At 41.3% G+C, this 25,092-nt stretch overlaps 1 protein-coding gene across 6 annotated transcripts in view; it reads left to right on the forward strand.

Annotated features, from left to right (window-relative positions):
* The window catches only part of ST3GAL3 (ST3 beta-galactoside alpha-2,3-sialyltransferase 3), a 233,153-nt gene that overhangs the window by 29,911 nt on the left and 178,150 nt on the right, over window positions 1–25,092 (forward strand). For 3 of the 6 annotated variants that reach the window (XM_050799866.1, XM_050799909.1, XM_050799876.1), the window contains exon 2: window positions 3,435–3,627. In XM_050799866.1, coding sequence (XP_050655823.1) covers window positions 3,465–3,627 — 163 coding nt within the window. In that variant the 5' untranslated portion in view covers window positions 3,435–3,464. The remainder of the gene's footprint in view (window positions 1–3,434; window positions 3,628–25,092) is intronic. The other 3 variants (XM_050799894.1, XM_050799885.1, XM_050799901.1) reach the window with 1 other exon arrangement.

Genomic DNA, 25,092 nt, shown 5'->3' on the forward strand with positions numbered 1-25,092 from the left:
TAGCTGGGACTACAGGTCCATGCCACCATGTCCAGCTAATCTTAAAATTTTTTGTAGAGATCAGGGCGGGGGGGGGGGTCTCATCTCATCATCTTGCCTAGGCTGGTTTCGAACTCCTAGGCTCACGCAGTCCTCCTGCTTTGGCCTCTTAGAGTGTTGGGATTATAGGTTTCAGCTGCCATGCTAGGCCTTATGACAAATAAATTTAATTCAGAAGTGTACAAAGGGAAAAGTAAAAGTCCTCCAAGTCCCACCTGCTTCTCATCATCCCATCCTATTCCCTACAGGTAAGCATGCTAACACCTGTATAGCCTGTCAGGCCTGTCTTCCATTTTTTTTTTTTTTTTTTTTTGGAGACAGAGTCTCTCTCTGTTACCCAGGCTGGAGTGCAGTGGTGTGATCTCTGCTCACTGCAAGCTCTTACTCCTGGGTTCAAGCCATTCTCCTGCCTCAGCCTTCCGAGTAGCTGGGATTACAGGCGCCCGCCACCACGCCCAGCTAATTTTTTGTATTTTTGGTAGAGATGGGGTTTCACCATGTTAGCCAGGATGGTCAGGATGGTCTCGATCGCCTGACCTCGTGATCTGCCCGCCTCGGCCTCCCAAAGTGCTGGGATTACAGGCATGAGCCACCACGCCCAGCCCCTTTCTTCCATTTTTATATGTACATGCTTAGCATAAATTGAGTACATTTATATGTATAAAATAAACTCATTCGTATATGTGTGTTTATGTATCTCTTTCTGTTTGAGATAATGTATTTCTAGACTCTGTTCTCTTCCATTGACCTAACTTGTTTTTTCCTCTGTCAGTACCTATCTACCTTAGTAATTATAGCCTTGAGTTGGTTCGATATCTGGCGAGGCAGATTCTCATCCCATTATTTTTCATTTTAAGAAATTTCTTGGCCCTTCTTGGGCATGAACTCTTCAGATTATCTTTAGATCCAAGTTCAGAAAATTCATGGATTTTGACTGGAATGAAACTGAATTTATAGAAAATTCACATTTCAGGAAAACTGATATATTTCCAATGGAATCTTCTCACTTAAGAAACTCTCCGGGCGTGGTGGCTCATGCCTGTAATCCCAGCACTTTGGGAGGCCGAGGTGGGTGGATCACGAGGTCAGGAGTTTGACACCATCCTGGCCAACATGGTGAAACCCCATCTCTACTAAAAATACAAAAAATACAGCTGGGTGTGGTGGCACGTGTCTGTAATCTCAGCTACTCAAGAGGCTGAGGCGGAGAATCGCTTGAACCTGGGGAAGCGGAGTTTGCAGTGAGCCGAGATGGCGCCATTGCACTCCAGCCTGGGCAACAGAGGGAAACTCTGTTGCAGGGTGGGGAAAAAAAGAACCTCTTTTGTCTCTTTATTTACTCAGATATTTTATGTTCTTTGGTGAAAGTCTTGCCTATTTCTTACTAAGTTTATTTTTAGTTATTTTATAGATTTTGTTGCCATCATGAATGGAATTTTTTCACTTTACGTTTTCTTTTCTTCTCTTTTTTTTTTTTTTTTTTGAGACAGGGTCTTGCTCTGTCACCCAGGCTGGGGTGCAGTGGCACGCTCACAACTCACTGCAGCCTCAGCCTCCTGAACTTAAGGAATCCTTCTGCCTCAGCCTCCTGAGTAGCTAGGACCACAGGTGCACACTACTAGGCCTGGCTAATTTTTTAATTTTTCTTTTTGTAGAGATAGGGTCTCATCATGTTGCCTAGGCTGGCCTCAAACTCCAGGGCTCAAGCAGTTCTCCTGCCTCAGCCTACCAAAGTTCTGGGATTATAGGCGTGAGCCACTGCACCCAGCCCACCTTACATTTTCTAATTGGTTATTGCTGGTATGGTTTTTAAGAATGTGTTGATTTTTGTAAATTAATCTTATAATCACCTACTTTATTGAACTTCCCATTCTAATGATTTTTTAGTATATTCTCTTGGCTTTCCTAGGTGGACAATTATCTGTAAATTATAATGTTTTGTGACACCATTATTAATATTTATACGTCATTTTTTTCTCTTATGTCATTTCGTCGCTGGGATATCTGATTGGGCTTGGTTGGGGGCCTGACCCAGGGCAGTCTCCTTGGCCAGTGTTACATTTTACATTTAAGGTGTACCTGTTATACATCCTTTTACATCAAAGGGTGTATAGCGGGGTACAGTAGCAGGGTGGGTGAATTCCAGACAGACCTTGAAGATAGAAACAACAAGGCAATGTTCAATGAATAGAAAGTACAATGACTAGAGCATAGGGCACAAATGAGGTTGAGAGAAGCAAGAGATGGATTGGAGAGTAGGTTGAGGCTCCGTCAGAAGCCGCTAGGCTTTAAGGAGCAATTACTTTATTCAGAGGAGTTGAGAATTGAATGAAAACTGTAAGCTGTATTAGGCAGAATGACCCTTTAAAGATATCCACACCCTAATCCCTGGAACCTATGAATTTGTTACTTGACGTGGCACAAGAGACTTCACAGATATAATTAAGGTTATGAGCCTTCAAATAGTGAGATTATCCTGGATTATTAAGGTGGGCCCACTATAATCACATGGGCCCCAAAAAGCAAAGAAGTTTCTCCAGCTGGAAGAGAAGCAAGATATGGTGGAGGGGGAATTTGGAGAGATTCAAAGAGTGAGAGAGCCTGAAGGGGACCACATGGAAAGCATGAAAAGGACTGTAGGCATGAAGGCTGACCCCTGGCGGATAACCAGCCAGGAAACGGGGGCTTGGCCCTACAGCTGCACGAACTGAATTCAGCCAACAGCCTGAGTGAACATAGAAGTGGATTCTTCTCCAGGGCCTCCAGAAAGGAACACAGCCCTACCAACACCTTGGTTTTGGCCTTGTGAGACTCTAAGCAAGGACCCAGCTGGGCCTCACCATACCCAGATTTTGGCCTTCAGAACTCTGAGATGATTTTGTGTTGTTCTAAACTGCTAAGTTTATGACACTTTGCCACAGCAGCAGTAGAGAACGAATGCAAAGGGGTTTAAGCAGGGATATTGTCAGATTTTGTGTTATTCAAAGACTTCTTGTGCCATGTGGAAATGGATTTGGAGAATGTAAATTTGGAGGCAGGGAAACGTGTCTGTGGGAATGCTGTGATAGCACAGTCTAGGGTAGTGATTATGGGAAGGGGATATGATTTGAAATATATCTGGGAGGCAAGAGTTGCCAGAACTAGTCAGGGACCGGATGTCAGTGGTTGGGGTGGGGAAGCAAGGATGACTGCTGCTTTCTAGCTTAGGCGCTGGCTGATGATGAAGCTGTTTCTTGAGATGGGGATGAGCAGGTTGGAAGATGCCATGATATGAAAGTGATAACTCTTAAGTTGTTCTTCATTTGGAAATTCTCTCTATAGATACTTTATTTTAAGAGAGTATGTCAATAAGATGAGTGCTTTGTCTTTTAAGAACGAAACTTTTTCTTTTCTAGGTCATTTAAGAAATCGTAAATCATGTGAAGATGGGACTCTTGGTATTTGTGCGCAATCTGCTGCTAGCCCTCTGCCTCTTTCTGGTACTGGGATTTTTGTATTATTCTGCGTGGAAGCTACACTTACTCCAGTGGGAGGAGGACTCCAGTAAGTATAGTCACTCTAGCTCATCCCAGGAGAAGCCTGTTTCAGGTCAGTTACTGGTTTTTCGTGTGGCTGCAGTGCTCTCTTATTCTTCAGAGGTGGGCAATGAGAGTAAACTGAACATTTCTGGGACTTTGACTTAGACATTGCTGCCATTTTAGCTGGTATAGGCTGAGAACTTTGATGTTTTTTAAAAACTGCATGCCATGACACATCTCGTTCCTTTTACAAACTTGGTGAGAGTGTGCTATTCTTCAATAAAAACCCAAACTATACTCATACTTCTAGTTCTTGAATGCTTTTGTTCTTTCTAATTGCTGTAGCATATTGCCACTCTTATTTTTCCATTTATTGCCTTAGGGATTAGTATTGGAGTTGGTTTCCATATGCCCTTAAAACATTCATCTTTATGTTGAATTTTCAACATAATGTTGTCTCTGTTTTGTTTTCCCTAAAGAAACTTTGTGTACTAAATCTTTGTAGCCCTTGCTGCTATTGAACTTGCACCTGGCTACAATAATGGCTTCTTTTCCCTACCCAGTAACTCTTAATTTTTTTCTTCTCTTTGTGCACTTTGTCTCATGTGTTACATAGTGCTTTCCACATAGCCTGAATCCCACTGATTTGGTTTCTGTTTACCTGACGTGGCCTGTGTTTTGGTTCTAGGCTTGCAGTTGAAGGGCTTACGTTGATCGGCACCCAGCCTTTGAACATTGTTTTCTTGGCTGTAGCTTGAAATATCACACAGTGACCATAGTGGTTTTCTTTTTGGTTATTTTGTCTGACTGTTACCTGAGCCTCGTGTGGGAGATAATATAAAATCAGAACAGAGTGGCCTGTTTTGATCTACAGTGATATGTCTTCTCTTAAAATTAGTTTTATTTTTACTGACATCTACCAGATACCAGTATAGAACTCACTTGAGAAGAGAGTCAGTCTCTAGGTATGAGGTGAAAGTGAGCTGCAGTGAGTTGGAAGAAGCAACAGGCAATTGGCCTGCTGTTGTTCTAAGACCCTAACATGGGAACTGTTACAGTGAAGTAGCTCATTTATTTCTCCCATGGCTCAAACTACTGAGGCAGTTTCAAGCCAGTTTTTAAAATATAGTGTTATATCCTTCATTTATTGTTTTATATAGGATGTTTAAGTACATTTTAAATGCTTAGCTTATAATTATCACTAATTACTTGTGTTTCAAAAGTTTACTTAAATTTCTCTGCACTGACTTATTTTTAAAACCAAGGAGACTACCCAGGATAAGGAGTGTTTATATCAGTGAAATGCAGAATTCTGTATTTAGAGGCATTCATTGTCTGTATTAGTAGTGGTGGATCCATCTGTATCAATATTGTAGATGGAAATGTGTGTGAAGAACAACGGTCTCCTTTTCTGCTAAGAGCTACTGACCTGTAGAAGACATAACCAAGGATCAGATAAGATTTTCTTAGATCAGTAGGGAACGGAATTTACTTTATGGAAGACTCATTGTGTGTCAGGCATTAGGCTAGACAATTTACAAATATAATTTCATGTAATGTAATTCTTACTACAGTTTTGTGAAGATGCCATTATTACCCCATTTTCCAGTTGAGCATACTGAAACACTTTAATTTACCAAGGTTATATTGTTGGAACTGGAATTCAATTCTGATTTCCTGTCTTTAAAACCTATGTTTATTATTTTATTGAAAAATATAATAAATACTGAAGGCAAGACTTAATATTCTACTTGGTAAAAAGAGAGAGGGAAAGGGGCTCAGAGAAGTAATAGTAGAGAGTATCAGGAAGGGAGTGTGAAAAGAAAAGGAGGGAAAGATAGAAAGTTATCAAAAGAAGACAGAGAGGCTTATTAGGTTTGAAGGTGACAAGGTGCTACTCACTTGGGCTGTAGGATTCAGAAGTTTATTGCAAGTTATCTGCTGTCCTTTCCATTAGTTGTTAGCTGACTAACCAGTATTTATAGCTTTTCTATTCTGACTCCTAAGCCTTTTAGATGTTTGACTTTGAATAGGTTGTTTAGACCATAGCATACTGTTTTCTGTGCTGTAATATCAGAGAACAGAGTAATAGGACCCACCTTGCATGGCTTACTAAGTCAGACAGGTCCTCCATTTTTTTTTTTTTTTTTTTTTTTTTTGGAGCTGAGGTCTCACTCTGTTGCCCAGGCCAGAGTGCAGTGATGCAGTCATAGTTCACTGTAATCTCGACCTGCCAGGCTTAAGTGATCCTCCTACCTCAACCGCCCTAAGTAGCTGGGACCACAGACTCACACCACCATTCCTGGCTAATTTTTGTATCTTTTGTAGAGATGGTGTTTAGTCATGTTGCCCAGGCTGGTCTCAAACTCCTGGGCTCAAGTGGTCTGCCCGCCTTGGCTTCCCAAAGTGGTTGGATTCCAGGCATGAGCCACTGTGCCTGGCCAGAGAGGAGTCCTTTACTTAGAGTCAAGCTGAAGGAGCGTCACAATCCCGAAGACTGTTATGTTGTGAAATTTAGGCTGTGTTTTAATAATATGATGATAAGATGAAATAGTAATTTATTGAGTATCTACTGTGTATCCATAACATAGCAGGGTCTTTATATTCAAAATCTCATTTGATCCTTGAAGTTTTTATTGGTTATTATTTTCCTCATTTTACAGATATAAGAACTGCGGCTTCAGAGAGGCTGTGTAATCAAGAGTTTGTATGCCTTTCATCTGAAGAGGTTGAGGACAATCCCAAGTTAGAAAAATAAATGTCTTTAGCATTACTTTTCCTTAATTTTTAGAATAGTAATGAGTTACTCAGATAACCTACTGGAATTTCTTCATGGTGGGGGGAAGAGGCTAGAGTTGGTTTTTGGTTTTTGTTTTTGATACAGGGTCTCACTCTGTCACCTAGGCTAGAGTTTTGTGGTGTGATCTCGGCTCACTGCAGCTTCAACCTCTTGGGCTTATGCCACCCTTCCACCTTAGCCTCCCAAGTAGCTGGGACTACAGGTGTGCACCACCACGCCCAACTAATTTTTCAAAATTTTTTTGTAGAAATGGGGTTTCTCCATGTTGCCCAGGCTGGTCTCAAACTTCTGAGCTCAAGTGGTCTTCTTACCTCAGCCTCCCAAAGTGCTGGGATTACAGGCAGGAGCCACTGCGCTTGGCCTGAGGCTAGAGTTTTTTATTATTAAATTATTCATTCAATAAGCAGTATATTCTTATTATGGTCCATGTACTGTTCTGGGTAAACTGGATATAAGATGAACATAGGCCTTCATACTCTTAGCCTATAATATGAGAACAAAACAAAACAATTATTATTATATATTGAGCTCTAAAAGAGCAATCTGTGTGAAATGCTGTGTTGGAGCATAGAATTCCTTCCAGATAGAATATTTATGTTTTCATTAATTCCAAGGTGTGTTGTAGAGGACTACAAACTGCTTTGCCTTGGGTAGTTTAGAGACACATGTGACCTAGGGCTTGGTCAGGTTGCCAAGACTTGGGTCAAATGCCTAATGTGAAAAGCTTCAAGTATGAGAATAGTTATCAACCTGTTTTAAAAATTACTGTAGAATTATTATACATGTAGTATGATAAAATATGTATGTATACATATATTTTTAATATATATTTTAATTAATGAACAAATCACCAGTATCTGGAGTTAGAAAGAGTTGGGTGTGCTTGTTTCTTCGTCTCCAAAATGAAGATAAAAGACTTATTTCTCAGCCGGACACAGTGGCACACACCTGTAATCCCAGCACTTTGGGAGGCCGAGGTGGGCAGATCACGAGGTTGGGAGATTGAGACCATCTTGGCTAACACAGTGAAACCCCATCTCTACTAAAAATACAAAAAATTAGCCAGGCGTGGTGGCACGCACCTGTAGTCCCAGCTACTTGGGAGCCTGAGGCAGGGGAACCGCTTGAACTCGGGAGGCAGAGGTTGCAATGAGCTGCGATCGCACCACTGCACTCCAGCCTGGGCCACAGAGCAAGACTCAGTCTCAAAACAAACAAAAAAAAGACTTATTTTTCTTTGCTCTGATGCCTTGTGTAGGAGTCGGGTAGTTGCCTCTTTACAACAGCCCTCATTTCACAATGGTCCATTTCATGGAAGCCTTGCATATTTTTATTAATTTAAAATTTTACGTATTTCTGCTGGGTGTGGTGGTTCACATCTGGAATTCCAGCACTTTGAGAGACTGAGGAGGGAGGATTGCTTGAGGCCGGGGGATTGCTTGAGGCCAGGAGTTTGAGAACAGCCTGGGTAACATCGCGAGGCCTTGTCTCTATAAAAAAAATTAAAAGATATTATCCAAGCATGGTGGTGCACACATACACAGTGTGTGGGATAGCTACTTGGGAGGCTGAGGTAGGAGGATCACTTAGGCCCAGGATTTTGAGGTTGCAGTGAGCTATGATTGTGCCACTGTACTCCAGCCTGGGCAACAGCATGAGACCCTGTCTCAAGAAAGAAAGAGAGAGAGAGAGAGAGGAAGGAAGAGGGAGGGAGGGAGAGAGAGAGAGAAAGACAAAGGGAGGGAGGGAGGAAAGAAGGAAGGAAGGAAAGAAAGAGGAAGGAAATTAATTTCTGATTAATAAAGTAGATCTTTCATAGGATTAGTTTCCTGGGCTGAGTGAGGTGGCTCATGCCTATAATCTCAGCACTTTTGGAGGCTGAAGTGGAAGGATTGGTTGAGCCCAGGAGTTCAAGACCAGCCTAGGCAACATAGGGAGACCCTGTCTCCACAGAAAAATAAAAAAATTAGCTTAGTGTGGTGGTACATGTCTGTAGTCCCAGCGACTCGAGAGGCTGAGGTGGGAGGATTGTTTGAGCCCAGGAGGTCAAGGCTGCAGTGAGCTGTGGTCATGCCACTGTACTCCAGCCTGTGTGACAGAGTGAGACCCTGTCTCAAAAATTTTTTTAAAATTACATTTATGCTACTGTGTTTATCAATTATTTCAACTCTCTTTGTGTTCTTCCCCATATTTATAAAAGATTATAACCAGACAAATTATAATATATGCATTCAAATTATAAAGTACACATTGTTGATCTGATTGCTGTGGAGAATACTCTCTGGCACAAAAGCGGAAGTCAGATCTGATACTAGGAGGACAGGTTGAAATGAGTTTAGTAGACATAGAACATTGTATTAACTCTTAGTTTTCTGTCTTAAAAATGTAGAGGAGGCTGGCATTTCTGGTCACGTTTCTGGGAGGTACTCTGCTTCCGATGGTAAGGAAGTAAGTGGTATCACAGCTAGCCTTCTCTCTATAGGAAGCTATAAAACTGGACAGAAGAAATGAAGCAATTGTGTCAGCCTGTAGACAATAGGCAGCATAAAATTTCAGTTCCTAAGAGAAGGAAAACTCGAGGTGAACACCATATTTGCTCAGTTTTCTGTCTGAGGACAATTTCCCAACCCTGTTCTGTGAGTGGAGTCTAAACAGGCTGTGATGATTTCCCCTGAGCTGAAGAGGCGGAGGTCAGAGTTTGGGCAGCTGAAGCAGTTGGAATCTGTGGGGTGGACCATCATAGAGTAGGGAATTGTTCAGCAAGAGGGTTTCAGAAGTCCGTGGGGGCATTCCTGTGAGGCTGAAGCTAAGGACTGGCCTATTGTTTATACATGGGGTGAAACCACCTGAAGCTTACCATATAGAGAGCAGCTGGTACAAAATGAATACAAAAGAGATACTAGAGGTCAAGTCCTGTTGGGGGGAAAGCAATGCCAGGAACATTGATGGTCCAGCCCTACCAGTAGAAAGATCTCATTGACACTTTGTTAACACCCCTGGCATCCAGCTGAGACCCCAGAAAGGCCATGTCTTCTGAATAAAGATCTTACCCAAGAGTAAGATCTACTGTGAACCCGCCCTAACAAGGCCTAAAGCCAACCCCCAGCAAGACAGATTTCGAAGTTTGGGTCCTGTCAAGTTAAGAGAGGTCAAAAATGCCATGGGCTTTCCTCAGATCCACACTCACGATGCCTAAAATCAAAACCACACAAGTTCAGGGCGATCAGGTAGTCATTGAACTATCTGCTAAAATACAAATTGACACTCTTTGTGGGAAGATAACGGTATTCGTAGTTTTTATGTGTAATATCCACAGTGGCTAATGTTCAAAAAAAGAAACAGGAGAATATCCATATTCAAGAAGAAAAATCTATGGATAAGATGGCCTCAGTGTTGCACTTAGCAGACAAAGTAACTATTATGAATATATTTAAAGAATTAAAGGAAAATACAGTAGTGAACAATGAGTGGTCTCAGCAGAGAAATGGAATCTATAAAAAAGAACCAAATGCAAATTGTAGACCTGAAAAGTATAGTAACTGAAATGGAAGTTTCACTTAACAGCAGATAGTATATAATGGAAGAAGCCAGTGAGCTTGAAGAGAACACAGTGGAAATTATCCAGTCTGAACCACAGAAAGAAAAATATTGAAGAAAAATGAACAGAGCCTCAGGGACCTGTGGGACAATATCAGATAGTCTAATTGGGCCAGGCGTGGTGGCTCACGCCTGTAATCCCAACACTTTTGAGAGGCTGAGGCAGGTGAATCACGAGGTCAGGAGATCAAGACCATCCTGGCCAACATGGTGAAACCCGTCTCTACTAAAAATACAAAACTTAGCTGGGCCTGGTAGCACGCACCTATAGTCCCAGCTGCTTGTAAGGCTGAGGCAGGAGAATCGCTTGAACCCGGGAGGTGGAGCTAGCAGTGAGCCGAGATCACGCCACTGCACTCCAGCCTGGTGACAGAGCAAGACTCCGTCTCAAGAAAAAAAAAGACAATTGGGTGGGAAAAAAATTACCGTTTTATTTTTTGAAAATTAATTTCCCATACCTACTTATCTGAAGGAAAAAACATTAAATAATGGCTGAAAACTTCCTAAGTTTGATGAAAAACATTGACTTACAGATCCAAAAGTGTAGTTAACCCCAAGAAAGATAAATATTGGGGGGAAAAACCTAGGTACATCATAGTTAGACTTCTGAAATCTAAAAATAAGGAGAGGCTGCTGCTGATGCTGCTCTTGAGCTCATTTGGTGTGGGCCTGGTGCCTCTTTAGTGAAGCAGCAACTGAGGATACCTCTGGTGTTCCCTGTGGCCCATGAAATGCCAAGGGAGGTGTCAACACTAAGAACAACGATCATATGAATTTGAAGGTGGTGGGGCAGGATGGTTCTGTGGTACAGTTTAACATTAAGAGGCATACACCATTTAGTCAACTAATGAAAGCGTATTGTGAATGAGAGGGTCTGTCAGTGAGGCAGATCAGATTTCCATTTGACAGGCGGCCAATCCATGAAACAGGCACACCTGCACACCTGGAAGTAGAGGATGAAAGTACCATTGCTGCCAGGCGCGGTGGCTCACAGCTGTAATCCCAGCACTTTGGGAGGCCGAGGCAGGTGGATCACGAGGTCAGGAGTTCGAGACCAGACTGGCCAACATGGTGAAACCCCATCTCTACTAAAAATACAAAAATTCACTGAGCGTGGAGGCGCGCGCCCTGTAATCCCAGCTACTCAGGAGGCTGAGGCAGGAGAATCGCTTCAATCTGGGAGGCGGAGGTTACAGTGAGCTGAGATCACGCCATTGCACTCCAGCCTGGGCAACAGGGTGAGATTCCATCTCAAAAACAAAAAAAAAAGAAAGTACCATTGCCATGTTCCAGCAGCAGTCAGGTGTCTACTACAAAGGGACCTGCTACATTATTCCAGAACTCCATTCTTACAGAGCAACAGTACATTCTCAGTTAGAAAACTGCAATTTGGTTCCGCCACATCCTAACTACTACAGTATAGTTTTCTCTATTCTTTCGTTTCCCTCTTCATTCCTATATTGCATGTAGAGTAAGTGGTGTATGTGCACATGCATATTGTACTTTAAAAAAAACAAAATGGCCAATGGTGTGTTTTAATTACCATCAAATGGATATGGGATGGGGAAAGATACTGGTTCTGTGAAAATACTCTTTCTCCATTAGTGGCATGCTTATCTTTATATTCCAGTAAGTTATTTTCTTCTCACTATTTGAACAAAAAAGACAACATGAAAAATCCTTGCATACCTTGTTTGATTGAAGAATTTTAATGTTTTTTATTTATCATCATAAAACCAAGGACAGTTTTACAATTTGTTGTAGGTAGGTGTTTCATATAGAGAGCAGTCTGTCTTTAAGGAGGGATAATTACTCTTAAAAATGAATCCTAGTTTTTCCTTCAAATCAAGCATCTTCTTTTTTTTTTTTTTTTTTTTTTTTTTTAGACAGAGTCTTGCTCTCTCGCCCACGCTGGAGTACAGTGGCATGATCTTAGCTCACTACAACCTCCGCCTCCTGGGTTCAAGTGATTCTCCTGCCTCAGCCTCCCGAGTAGCTGGGATTACAGGCACCTGCCATCATGCCTAGCTAATTTTTGTATTTTTGTAGAGACAGAGTGTCACCACGTTAGCTAGTCTGGTCTCGAACTCCTGACCTCAGGTGATCCTGCCCGCCTCAGACTCCCAAAGTGCTGGGATTAATGTGTGAGCCACCATACCTGGCGGCATCGTCTTCTTTAAATAAACTTCTCATTTAAAAAATAAAGAAAAGGCCTGGCGTGGTGGTTTATGCCTGTAATCCCAGCACTTTGGGAGGCTGAGGCGGGCGGAATCACTCGAGGTCAGGAGTTTGAGACCGTGAAACCCCATCTCTACTAATAATACAAAAATTAGCTGGGTGTGGTGGCACGCATCTGTAATTCCAGCTACGTGGGAGGCTGAGGCGTGAGAATCTCTTGAACTCGGGAAACGGAGGTTGCAGTGAGCCAAGATCGTGCCACTGCATTCCAGTCTGGGTGACAGAGTGAAAGGTGTTTTGGAAAAAAAAAAAAAAAAAGAAAGAAAGAAAAATAGGCTGGACGCGGGTGCCGTGGCTCATGTGTGTAATCCCAACACTTTGGGAGGCCTGACTTAAGGTCAGGAGTTTGAAATCAGCCTGGCCAACTGGGAAATGGAGGAAAGATGACCACTGGAAATGGTAAATGGTGGGCAAATATGACTCTCTTTCCTTCTTCTCATAACTTGCTTAAAAGACAACTAATTGTTTAAAGCAAAAATAATAACCTAGTAAAGTGAGATTTTGGACATATGTGGAGGTAAAAGATATGTCAACACTTGCATAAGGGATGGGGGATGCGTAAATGTAATTTTACCGTACAAGGTTATTACATTTGTGAAAAAGGAAGTAAGTGGGAAATAAGAATGTCTTATATAAAGTGAGAAGAGAAAAGGGTAAAGTAATAAGTATGAAATGTCAGATTTGAAGAGGTATTACATTGACTCTAAATAGACTCTGATAAGTTAAGGATGAGTATTGTTAGCTCTCGAACAACTACTTAAATAACACAACAAAAAGAGACAGTCATACACTGCATAACAGTGTTTTGGTCAATGACAGACCACATATACAAAAGTGTTTCCATAAGATTATATCATATTTTTACTGTAGCTTTTCTGTGTTTAGATGTTTTATTGATTGATTGATTGAGACAGAATCTTGCTCTGTTGCCCAGGCCAGAGTGCAGTGGCACAATCTTGGCTCACTGCAGCCTCCCACCTTCCGGATTCAAGCATTTCTTGTGCCTCAGCCTCCCGAGTAGCTGGGACTACAGGTGCATGCCACCACACCCAGCTAATTTTTCTATTTTTAGTAGAGACGGGGGTTTCGCCATGTTGGCCAGGCTGGTCTTGAACTTCTGACCTCAAATGATCTACCTGCCTCGGCCTCCCAAAGTGATGGCATTATAGGCATCAGCCACTGAGCCTGACCTAAATATGTTTTGATACACATATACCATTGTGTTACAGTTGCCTACAGTATTTCAGTACAGTCACATGCTGTATAGGTTTATAGCCTAGAGCAATAGGCTATACCATGTAACCTATGTGTGCAGTGGGCTATTTTATCTAAGTTTGTGTAAATACACTCTATGATAATTTGCACAACAAGGAAATTGCCTAACAGCGCAGTTCTTAGAATCTATCCCTGTCGTTAAGTGATGCATGACTATATTTGAGAAGCTATCAGAAGAAATAAAATGGAACACTAAAAAATATTTAGTCAGTCCCAAAGAAGGAAGGAAATTTTGACACATGCTGCAGCATGGATGGAGCTTGAAGGCATCATGTTAAATGAATAAGCCAGTAACAAAAGGACAAATACTGTAAGATTCCACTTATATGAGGTTCCTAGAGTAGTCAATTCATAGAGACAGAAAGTAAAACTTGGTTGCCAGAGGCTGGAACAGAGGGGAGCGGACAGTTCAATGGGTTCAGAGTTTCAGTTTTGTAAGATGAAAAGAGTTCTAGAGCTGCATAGTGGTAATGGATATACAACAGTGTGAATGTGCTTGATGCCACAGATATGTAAAGTTAAAATGGTAAATTTTGTTGTTGTTGTTGTTTTTTCTTTTTTTTTGAGACGGAGTCTCGCTCTGTCCCCCAGGCCAGAGTGCAGTGGTGTGATCTCGGCTCACTGCAAGCTCCGCCTCCCGGGTTCACGCCATTCTCCTGCCTCAGCCTCCTGAGTAGCTGGGACTACAGGCGCCTGCCACCACACCTGGGTAATTTTTTGTATTTTTAGTAGAGACGGAGTTTCACCATGTTAGCCAGGATGGTCTCGATCTCCTGACCTTGTGATCTGCCCGCCTCAGCCTCCCATAGTGCTGGGATTACAGGCGTGAACCACCGTGCCTGGACTAATTTTTTTTTTTTTTTTTTTTTTTTTTTGAGACAGAGTCTTGCTCTGTAGCCCGGGCTGGAGTGCCGTGGCTGGATCTCGGCTCACTGCAAGCTCCGCCTCCCGGGTTTACGCCATTCTCCTGCCTCAGCCTCCCGAGTAGCTGGGACTACAGGCGCCCGCCACCTCGCCCCGCTAGTTTTTTGTATTTTTTAGTAGAGATGGGGTTTCACCGTGTTAGCCAGGATGGTCTCGATCTCCTGACCTCGTGATCCGCCCGTCTCGGCCTCCCAAAGTGCTGTGATTACTGGCTTGAGCCACCGCGCCGGGCCTGTTTTTTCTTTTTTGAGACAAGTCTCACTCTGTTGCCCAGGTTGGAGTGCAGTGTCGCGATCTCGGCTCACTGCAACCTCTACCTCCTGGGTTTAAGTGATTCTCTTGCCTCAGCCTTCCAAGTAGCTGGGACTACAGGCGTGTGCTACCATGCCTGACTAATTTTTTTCGCATGTTTAGTAGAAGTGGGGTTTCACCATATTGGCCAGGCTGGTGTCAAACTCCTAACCTCAAGTGATCCACCTGCCTCAGCCTCCCAAAGTGCGAGGATTACAGGCATGAGCCACTGTGCCCAACCTAAAATGGTAAGTTTTATGTTGCATATATTTTACCACAATAAAAACTTAAAAAAAAAAAAAATGAGGCCGGGTGCAGTGGCTCATGCCTGTAATCCCAGCACTTTGGGAGGCCAAGGAGGGCGGATCACCAGGTCAGAAGTTTGAGACCAGCCTGGCCAGCATGGTGAAACCCTGTCTCTACTAAAAATACAAAAATTAGCCTGCCAGGCGTGGTGGCGAGTGCCTATAATCCCAGCTACTTGGGAGGCTAAGGCAAGAGAATCGCTTGAACCCAGGAAACAGAGATTGCAGTGAGCTGAGATCGTGCCACTGCACTCCAGTCCGGGTGACAGAGTGAGACTTCATCTCAAACAAACAAACCAGCCAGAGGCAGAGATACCTAGGGTGAAGGATAGGAAAACGGGCCCAGGGCTTCAATGCTGTCTCCAGGCATGCCACTCTCCAGCACCTCCACGTGTTCAGCAGTCTGGAAACTGCAGACCCCATAGCTCAGGGATTTTTTTTTTTTTTTTTTTTTTTTTGAGACAGGGTCTTGCTCTGTTGCCCAGGTTGGAGTATTATCTCCAACCTGCAGTGGCACCATCTTGGCTCACTGCAACCTCCGCCTTCCAGGTTCAAGCCTCAGCCTCCCGAGTAACTGGGATTACAGGCGCCCACCACCATGTCTGGCTAAGTTTTGTATTTTTAGTAGAGACGGGGTTTCACCATGTTGGCCAGGCTGGTCTCGAACTCCTGACCTCAGGTGATCCGCCTGCCTCGGCCTCCCAAAGTGTTGGGATTACAGGTGGGAGCCACCATGCTCAGCCAGCTTTTTATGGAGGATTCGTTATGTATGCATGGTTGACTAAATCATTGGTCATTGGTGATAAACTCAACTTTCAGCCCTCCAAACACATTGTTGGTTCCCCTGGTAACCGGCCCTCATTGTGAGAGGCTGTCAGGAACCCACTAAGAGTCACCTCATTAGAACAAAAAATGCTCCTACCACCCAGGAAATCCCAAGGGATTTAGGAGCCCTGTCTCAGGAATCAGGAGCAGAAACCAAATGTATGTTTCTTATTATATAACAATATCACACAATATATAAAACTCAATTGTGTTTCTATATACTGGAAGTGCACAAATAGAAAATAAGATTAAACAACATTATTTGCAATAGCATCAAAAAAAGTAAGATACTTAGAAATAAATCTAAACATATGCAGGACCTCTACACTGAAAACTGTAAAAATATTGCTGAGAAGAATTAAAGATCTAAATAAGAGATTAAATAAAGACATCTAAATAAGGAGAGATTTATGGATGCCTGTGAATTGGAAGACTTAATATTGTTAAAACAGCCCCCATTTTTAATTTAATTTAATTTAATTTTATTTTATTTTTTGAGACAGAGTCTGGCTCTGTCATCTGGGCTGGAGTACAGTGGCGGGATCATAGCTTACTGCAGCCTCAAACTCCCCAGCTTAAGTGATCTTCCTGCCTCAGCCTCCTAAGTATCTGGGACTACAGGCATGCCTAGCTAATTTTAAAAAAATTTTTAAAATAAAAACAGCTTTTTACATTGTTGCCTAGGCTGATCTTGAACTCCTGTTGTCAAACAGTCCTCCCACCTTGGCGTCCCAAAGTGTTGAGATTACAGGTGTGGGCCACCTTGCCAGACCTGTTTTTAATTTTTATGTTTTATTTTTGTAGAGATGAGGTTTTGAGTTGTTGCCCAGGCTGGTCTTGAACTCCTGGCCTCAAGTGAAGATCCTCAGTTTTTCAAGACTAATCTATAGATTCAATGTAATCCTAATTAAAATTTCAGCAGGCTTAAAGAGAAAAAAGAAATCAATAGCTGATTCTAAAATTTGTATGAAAACACAAAGAATCTAGACTTCGGAAAGTAGTAGTTAGAGAGCTTACACTACCTCACTTCAAGTCTTAACTATGGTAATCAGGACAATACAGTATTAGTGAAAGATCAGTAGACAGAATAGAGTCCAGAAATAGACCATGCATATGTAGTCAATTTAATTTTGATAAAAGTAATAACATAATTCAGTGGTATAGGGAGTCTTTTCAACATACTATGTTGAAATAACTAGATATCTATATAGAAAAATAAGGAACCACAATTCCTATCTCACACCATATACAAAAAATCAATTTTAAGTGGATCATAGACCTAAGCATAAAATTTATAGAAAAGGAGAAAATCTTCATGCTGTTGTGGTAGCACAAAAAGCATTAACCATAAAAACAATACTTATCAATTGTATCATTGAGATTCTTTCTGCTCTTCAAATTGTTCCATCAAGAAAATACAAAGCAACCTACACACTGGGAAAAATATTGGCAAGCTACATTGGGCAAAGGACTTGGATCCAGAAGATATAAGGAACTCTTACAACTGAATAAAAAGGCAAACAACCTGGTTAAGGAGTTGACAAAGTACTTTTGGGAGACCAAGGAGTTCAAGACCAGCCTGGACAACACAGTGACACCCCATCTTAAACAAACAGAAAAATGAACAACAACAAAAAGAAACTGACAAAGGACTTGAACAGATATTTCATACAAAAAAATACAAATGACCAATAAGCACCTTGCTATGATTTGAATGTTCTTGTCCCTTCCAAAAATTCATGTGTTAGAAACTCAATCCCCAGTGCAACAGTGTTGGGAGATGGGGCCCTTCGGGAAGTGATTGGGTCACGAGTGCTCTGTCCTCATAAATGAATGAATGCCATTATAACAAGGGCTTGACAGAGAGAGTTTGGCCCCTTTTTGCCCCTTCTGCCTTCTGCCATATGAGGACACACTGTTTTTCCCTCCTGTGGATGCAGCGTTTTAAGGTGCCCTCTTGGAAGAGAATACTGGGGCTTTTCCAGACACCAAGCCTGCTAATGTTTTGATCTTTGACTTCAGAACCTCCAGAACTGTGAGAAAATAAATTTCTTTTCTTTTTTTTTTTTTTTTTTTGAGACGGAGTCTTGCTCTGTCGCCCAGGCTGGAGTGCAGTGGTGCGATCTCGGCTCACTGCAAGCTCCGCCTCCCGGGTTCAAATTCTCCTGCCTCAGCCTCTCGAGTAGCTGGGACTGCAGGCGCCCGCCACCTCGTCCGGCTAGTTTTTTGTATTTTTTTTAGTAGAGACGGTTTTTCACTGTGTTAGCCAGGATGGCCTCAATCTCCCGACCTCGTGATCCGCCTGCCTCGGCCTCCCAAAGTGCTGGGATTACAGGCCTGAGCCACTGCGCCCGGCCGAATTTCTTTTTTTTTTTTTTTAAATAAGTTACCCAGTCTCAGATATTTTGTTATAGCACACAGAGTGGGTTAAGAGACATCTCAAAAGATTCATCATCATTAGACGTCAGGGAAAGCTAATTAAAACTTTAGTGAAATGCCACTTCACACCCATTAGAATTGCTGAAATTTAAAGATTGGCATTCTTCAACTTAGCAACTCTCTTGTGTTGTCAAATGGAATGTAAAATGGTGCAACCACTGTGGAAAACAGTTTGGCAATTTTTTAAAAATTAAGCATATATTCAGTACATGACTCAGCACCTCATACTTCCCAAGATAAATGAAAACCTTTGCCTACAAAAGAAGTTGTAAACAAATGTTGGTGGCAGCTTTATTAACAATAGCGAGGTACTGGAAACAATCTAAATTTCCATCAATAGGTAAGTAAAACAAATGTACACCTTAGACAAAAATAAATTTCAGCTAGATTAGAGATTTAATTGTAAAGAACTAAATTAAAATACTAGAAAACAATAAAGAATATGATATTGGGATTGAGAAAGGGATTTTATTAGCTTGATACCAAACCATAAAAGAACAAAAAATGTTATCTTTTGGCCCAGCACAGTGGCTCGTGCCTGTAATCCCAGTACTTTCAGAGGCCAAGGTAGGAGCGTCTCTTGAGCACAGGAGTTCGAGGCCAGCCTAGGCAACATTGCAAGACCCTGTCTCTACCACAAGTAAAAAAAAAAAAAAAAAAAAGTTAGCCCGGCGTGGTGGTATGCGCCCGTAGTCCCAGCTACTTAGAAGGCTCAGTGAGCCTTGTTCATGCCTGAGCTGTGTTCACGCCTCTGCACTCCAGCCTGGCTGACAGAGTGAGTGAGACTTTGTCTCAAGAAAAAAAAAAGCTATCTTTTATTAAAACTTCTGTTTTAAAAAATTCTCTAGAAATTCTAAGCAAAGTTAAGATGAATAACAAGCTTGGAAAAATAATTTTGGTATATATGACAGAGAGATGATATTCTTAATATATATAAAGAGCTTATATAAATTGTTTGGAAAAACCAATACTTAAATAGAAAAGTTGATAAAATGCATGAACGTCTTAATTTCACAGAAGGAAATTTATAAGTGGTTAGTGTTCATTTACAAAAACATTCTGTTTTTTAAAGAAATGCAAAGTATGAAAGAGTGATGGTACATAATTGTTATTTTATTCTTCCATATCGATGGTACCTTTCCTGTTGGCATAGAGTTTAGAATGATAATGCCCTGAACATGCGTAAGTAAGCCGTTATTCTTATATAATATAAGTGGGTTCCTGGAAGGCAATATAATAGTGTGTATTCAAAAGTATAAATATACATACCTTTTGATGCATCAGTTTTACTTCCTAAAGAAATACAGAACAAGCATGCACAGATATATGTACAGGTGTGCACATTGCGTTGTTTATAAGAAAAAAATGGAAACAATAAAAGATTGATTAAATAAATAATGGCATGTCCATTTGGCGGATACTCTGCAGCCATTGAATTGGCTAAGGTAGATCTTCATGTACTCCTACATGAAGATGGAAAGTATATAGAATGATCTTTTTCACTTACATACACACAGAGGCACACTCAAATGCAGATCTATACACATAGGTCAATCCCACACTTTATTTGTAGGAAGCTCAAAATCAATGGCAGTAAACATTTATTGGCAGTTAGAGTATTCCTGGCATATTCTGTGTAAGGTCTTTGGGAAAGAAAGATGAATATAGGCCTATCCTACTCTCATGGTTGTTATAATCTAGCAACCTTATGAGGTTATGATCGGTTACATTTTGTTGTTGTTGTTGTTGTTTGAGGCAGAGTTTCTCATCACCCAGGTTGGAGTGCAGTGATGCAATCTCAGCTCACTGCAACCTCCACCTCCAGGTTCAAGCGATTCTCCTGTCTCAGCTTCCTGAGTAGCTGGGATTACAGGCACCTGCTACCATGCCTGAATAATTTTGTCTTTTTAGTAGAGACAGGGTTTCACCATGTTGGTCAGGCTGGTCTCAAACTCCTGACCTCAGGCAATTCACCTGCCTTGGCCTCCTTAAGTGCTGGGATTACAGGTGTGAGCCACTGCGCCTGGCCTAAATTTTTTGAACATTTAACTACGTGCTTGGAGCTCACATTTTTATAAAGCGCTTTGCATGCATCATGTTATTTAATCTACTAGGTATGTTTGATAGTATTTCCACATTTTACAGGTAAGGCTAATGAGGCTCAACAAGTTAATGCCTTTTTTGAGATCACACTGATAAAGTGGGGACTACTTTTTCCTTTTTGCAAGTGGGAAAACAATTTTAAGTGGGTTGGTCACTAGCAGTGACAGTTTTAACTAAGGGTTTCTTATCTTCAAAGTTTGTGATCTGAATAACAATACTTGATGTCTGAAGCCCCTGATTCACCCGTTTCATAGACTAAATGTTTTTTCCTTGGCTCTTCTTCCTCACTTATTCCCTTACAATTTTTTGTTTGTTTGTTTCAGACACAGTCTCGCTCTGTGTCCCAGGCTGGAGTGCAATGGCACAATCATGGCTCACTGCAACCTCTACCTCCTGGGCTCAAGTAAGCCTCCCATCTCATCCTCCCATGTGGTTGGGACTACAGGTGCACACCACCATGTCTGGCTAATTTTTGTATTTTTGTAGGAATGGGGTCTCACCATGTTTGCCCAGGCTCATCTTGAACTCCTGGGCTCATGCGATCCTCCCACCTCAGACTCCCAAAGTGCTGGCATGAGCTGCCACATCCAGCCAACAAGTTTATTTGACTATAGCAAACTTTAAGACAAAAAACCTCTTGTTCTGCTTTTCATCTAATTTCACTTTTCAGTAGAGAAAGAACTGGTTGATGGGGTGGACTATCTCTCTACAAACAAATTTTAGAGGATTATGTATAAATCTTTAAAAGATTATTCATATTTGAACAGTAACTCATATATGCCTTGAGACCTTGTAATTGGAAGGTTAAGTCAGAAATCTTACTGATGTAAATATGCATCAGTACTCTTTGTAAAGGTAATAACTAAACCATTTACAGAAACTGAACTAATGGCTAAGTTAACTCAAATTTATAATTTAAAAGCAGTAACACAATGGCACACCATGTCCAATTCAAGGCAGCACTGATGGCACACTGATAACAGAGTATATTCCAGAGAACTGTAGGGACCCTGTACACGCGTGGGCATGAGTGAGAGCTACTGTGCAGTACAGTTGAATATTGCCTGGTGTGCAGACTGCTTAATGAAATGCCGGTATAGGGCTCAGAGTACACTCCAGTAAAGTGCTATTTTTGGTTTTACCTATAGCACCTTTTTGTAACTCAGTAATTTATTTTGTGGGTTTCTAATAACTAAGGCCTAATTGTAAATAAAAGTGAAAGTTTGCAGATTCCATGTGTCACAAAGAAAGGACTTGCATTTTTGGGTCAGTTTATAGGCCAATTGTAAGAACCCATCAGTAGACCGTGGACCATACTTTGAGAATCACCACTTGTTCTGAGAGGGTATGTGATGGTGGGAGGAATGCAGATAGGTCTCAGTTCCCTCCCTGCTGTTCTCTACTACTTTTTCCATCCTTGCTGATATCATGTTCTAAACTTCATGTTACTGTAATCTGTTCTAGACTGCTGACCTTTGTCAGTGGCTTTCTCCCTTTTTGACCTGATGAAAGTTCCTCCAGCTTCTAATGAGCTGCTCTTTCTGAAGGGATTCCCCTAGCTGGGCCTCCGGAATCCCAGTTCTTTATATCATAGCCTTCTCAGGATTCATAAGTGCCCTGGGTTAGGAGGGCTGCAGCTGGGTTGAAGGATGCTCAGGCACATCTTCCTGCTGTACCTGGAAGGGCTGTACCCCCTCCCGCCCAGACCCTGCTCCTGCCTTGGTTTACTCTCAGGTAACTTACTATCTCCTTCTCTCTCTCCAGTCCAGCCACCTTCACAGAACCTCAGTTCATTAGATAAATTTGGACATGTATACACCAAAATTATGGGCTAGCTTTATTTCTCACTGTGAAAAGGAGAGAGTCTTGCTCTCTCAGATATTAAGATATCCTTAGAGCCATACAATTAAAAATAGTAGTGTCATGCTAAGACAGAAAAAGTAACCAATTTAAAAAATAACTCAGAGGCAAAACTCATGTATAATAGGAGTTATGTTTGTTTGCTTTTTGAGACGGAATCTTCTTGTCACCCAGGCTGGAGTGGTGCAGTGGCATAATCCCAGCTCACTGCATCCTCTGCCTCCTGGGTTCAAGCAATTCTCTTGCCTCAGTCTCCCGAGTAGCTGGGATTACAGGCACCAAGCACCCTGTCTGGCTAATTTTTGTATTTTAGTAGAGACGAGGTTTCACCGTGTTAGCCAGGCTGTCTCTTAACCCCTGACCTCAAGCAGTCCACCCACCTCAGCCTCCCAAAGTGCTGGGATTACAGGCATGAGCCACCATGCTGGCATCATGTATAATAGGAATTTAATAACGTTTAAAGGTGGCACACAAGTCGAAGGAGAAAGGGCATACGGGCTCGCTGGATGAAGCTGAACAAAACTGAGTCCATCCCTAACTCCAGGTACAAGTGTAGAATTCAGGCAGACCAAAGATTTAAATGAGACTGGTAAAATTAGAAAGTAACAGAAGAAAACAAAAGATTATCGATGTGGCTGGGTGCAGCAGCACTTTGGGAAGATGAGGCAGGAGGATGACTTGGACTTTGAGACCAGCCTGGGCAACATAGTGAGATCCCATCTCTACACAAAATTACAAAATTAGCTGAATGTAGTGGTGTGTTCCTGTAGTACCAGCTACTTGGGAGGCTGAGGTGGAAGAATTGCTTGAGTCTGTGAGGTTGAGGCTGCACTCCAGCCTAGGTGATAGAGCAAAACCCTGTCTCAAAAAAAAATCATAACAAAAGATTATCTTTGTGATTTAGGTGTCTAAGGGAAGGACTAAACAAAATCTTAAAAGCAAAAATTGTAGGCAAAAAGTTGATAAACTTGTTTAAATCTAAGTTAAGGATTTTGTGCTATTAAGGACATCATAGACATGGTTAATACACAGATAATTTACTGGGAGAAAACATTTTCAATATTTAAAATTCACAAAGAATATACAGGGAATTCCTGCAAATCAAGAAGAAAAAGAACAATCCCAGTAGAAAATGGGCAAAGTATTAGAACAGGCAGTTTACAGAATAAGAAACCCATAATGCTAAGCATATGAAGAGATAGTCAAACTCATGGGCTATGAAAATATTCAGATTAAAAAAAGATATTTTATTCTCTTAGACTGGTAAGAAATTAGAAAGCTAGATAATGTCACGTGTTGGCTAGAATGTGAGACTATTGTAACTTACATCCTTTACTGGTAGAAAAGTACATTGGTACAGCCATTCTGGAGAGCACTCTAGCAATAATTAATAACTTAAGTATATACATATGCTTTGGCTCAGCAAATCTTTTATTTATATTCCACAGAACTTATCAGAATCACACATTACTTGTGAACCCAGTGAGTTGGAGGATGAATATATTTCCATCCTGGGGTGGGGGTTCAATAGGCAAAAAGTAGGGTATTTCTATCATCAAATGATATGCAGTTGTTAGAAATAACAGACTAAATATACAAAAACAACATGAATGAGATTTAGAAAACATAGTTGGAGTCAAAAAGGAAATAGAAACACAGTTTCACTTACATAAATTAGAAAGATACAGACAACGGTTTTTTAGGATACAAGAAGCATGAACCATAAAATTAAAAATTGATAAACTTTACCAAAATTAAAAATATTGGCCAGGCTCATTGGCTCCTAGTGCTTTGGGGGGCCAAGTTGGGAGGATCACTTCTAGGAGTTCGAGACCAGCCTGGGCAACATAGTGAGACCCCCATCTCTACAAAAACTAAAAAAATTAGCCAGGCATGGTGGTACATGCCTGTTGTCCTAGCTACTCAGGAGGCTGATATGGGAGGATCACTTGAGCCCAGGATTTTGAGGCTTTAGTGGGTTATAATCGCACTATTGTACTCTAGCCTGGTGGACAGAGTGAGAACCAGTCTCAAAAAAAAAAGTAAGAAGAAAAGGAAAAGAAAAATAAAAGGAACCTACTTGATACATATGACATAATAGATAAATATCAAACTCATGCTGAACAAAAGAAATCAGACATTTAAAAAAGTATGTATTGTATGGCACCATGTGTGAGAAATGGAAACTAAGTTAGTAACTTAGATCAGTGTTTATGTAGGGTTAAGAGTGAAGGGAGGGATGGATTGCAAAAGGACCCAAAAAATTTTTTTGGAATCAGTGGAAATGTCCTTTACCTTGATTGTGATTTTATGTATGTGTACAACTTTCAAAACTTCAAGTCCTGTACTTTAAATTGATGCAGTTTATTATATATAAATTATTACTTTATAAAGTTGATAAGAAAAAGTACATGATATAAAACATAAATGTATTAACAGAACATAAACTATATATGTATTGTATACACACACACACACACGCACACACACTCATTAAACAAAATAGAATGATTGCCTTTGCAGGAGGAGAGACGTAGTGAAAAGGGAGAATAAAAGTGAAGACTTGATTTATATTATTTCCATAGGGTTCATTGCAACTCACTTGACATGGTTGGATAATTGTTTCTGTATACCTATACATTCCATGATATTAGGAGGATGGCCCATCTAAGCACAAGGAGGAAGGCCCTCTAGGGAACAGAATGGCCAAGATGTTCACTAAAACCCAAAAAGATTACTGTGAGAAATGTAAGAATACTGGAATCGACATACCTGTTCATGGGTCAGAAGACCTATTAATGTTACTGAATCTCCCCAGTGTGTTTTATTTTATTTTATTTTTTGAGACAGGGTCTCGCTCTGTCACCCAGGCTGAAGT

This window comes from Macaca thibetana, chromosome 1 (assembly GCF_024542745.1).
Source record: "Macaca thibetana thibetana isolate TM-01 chromosome 1, ASM2454274v1, whole genome shotgun sequence".
NCBI classification, from domain to species: Eukaryota; Metazoa; Chordata; class Mammalia; order Primates; family Cercopithecidae; genus Macaca; species Macaca thibetana.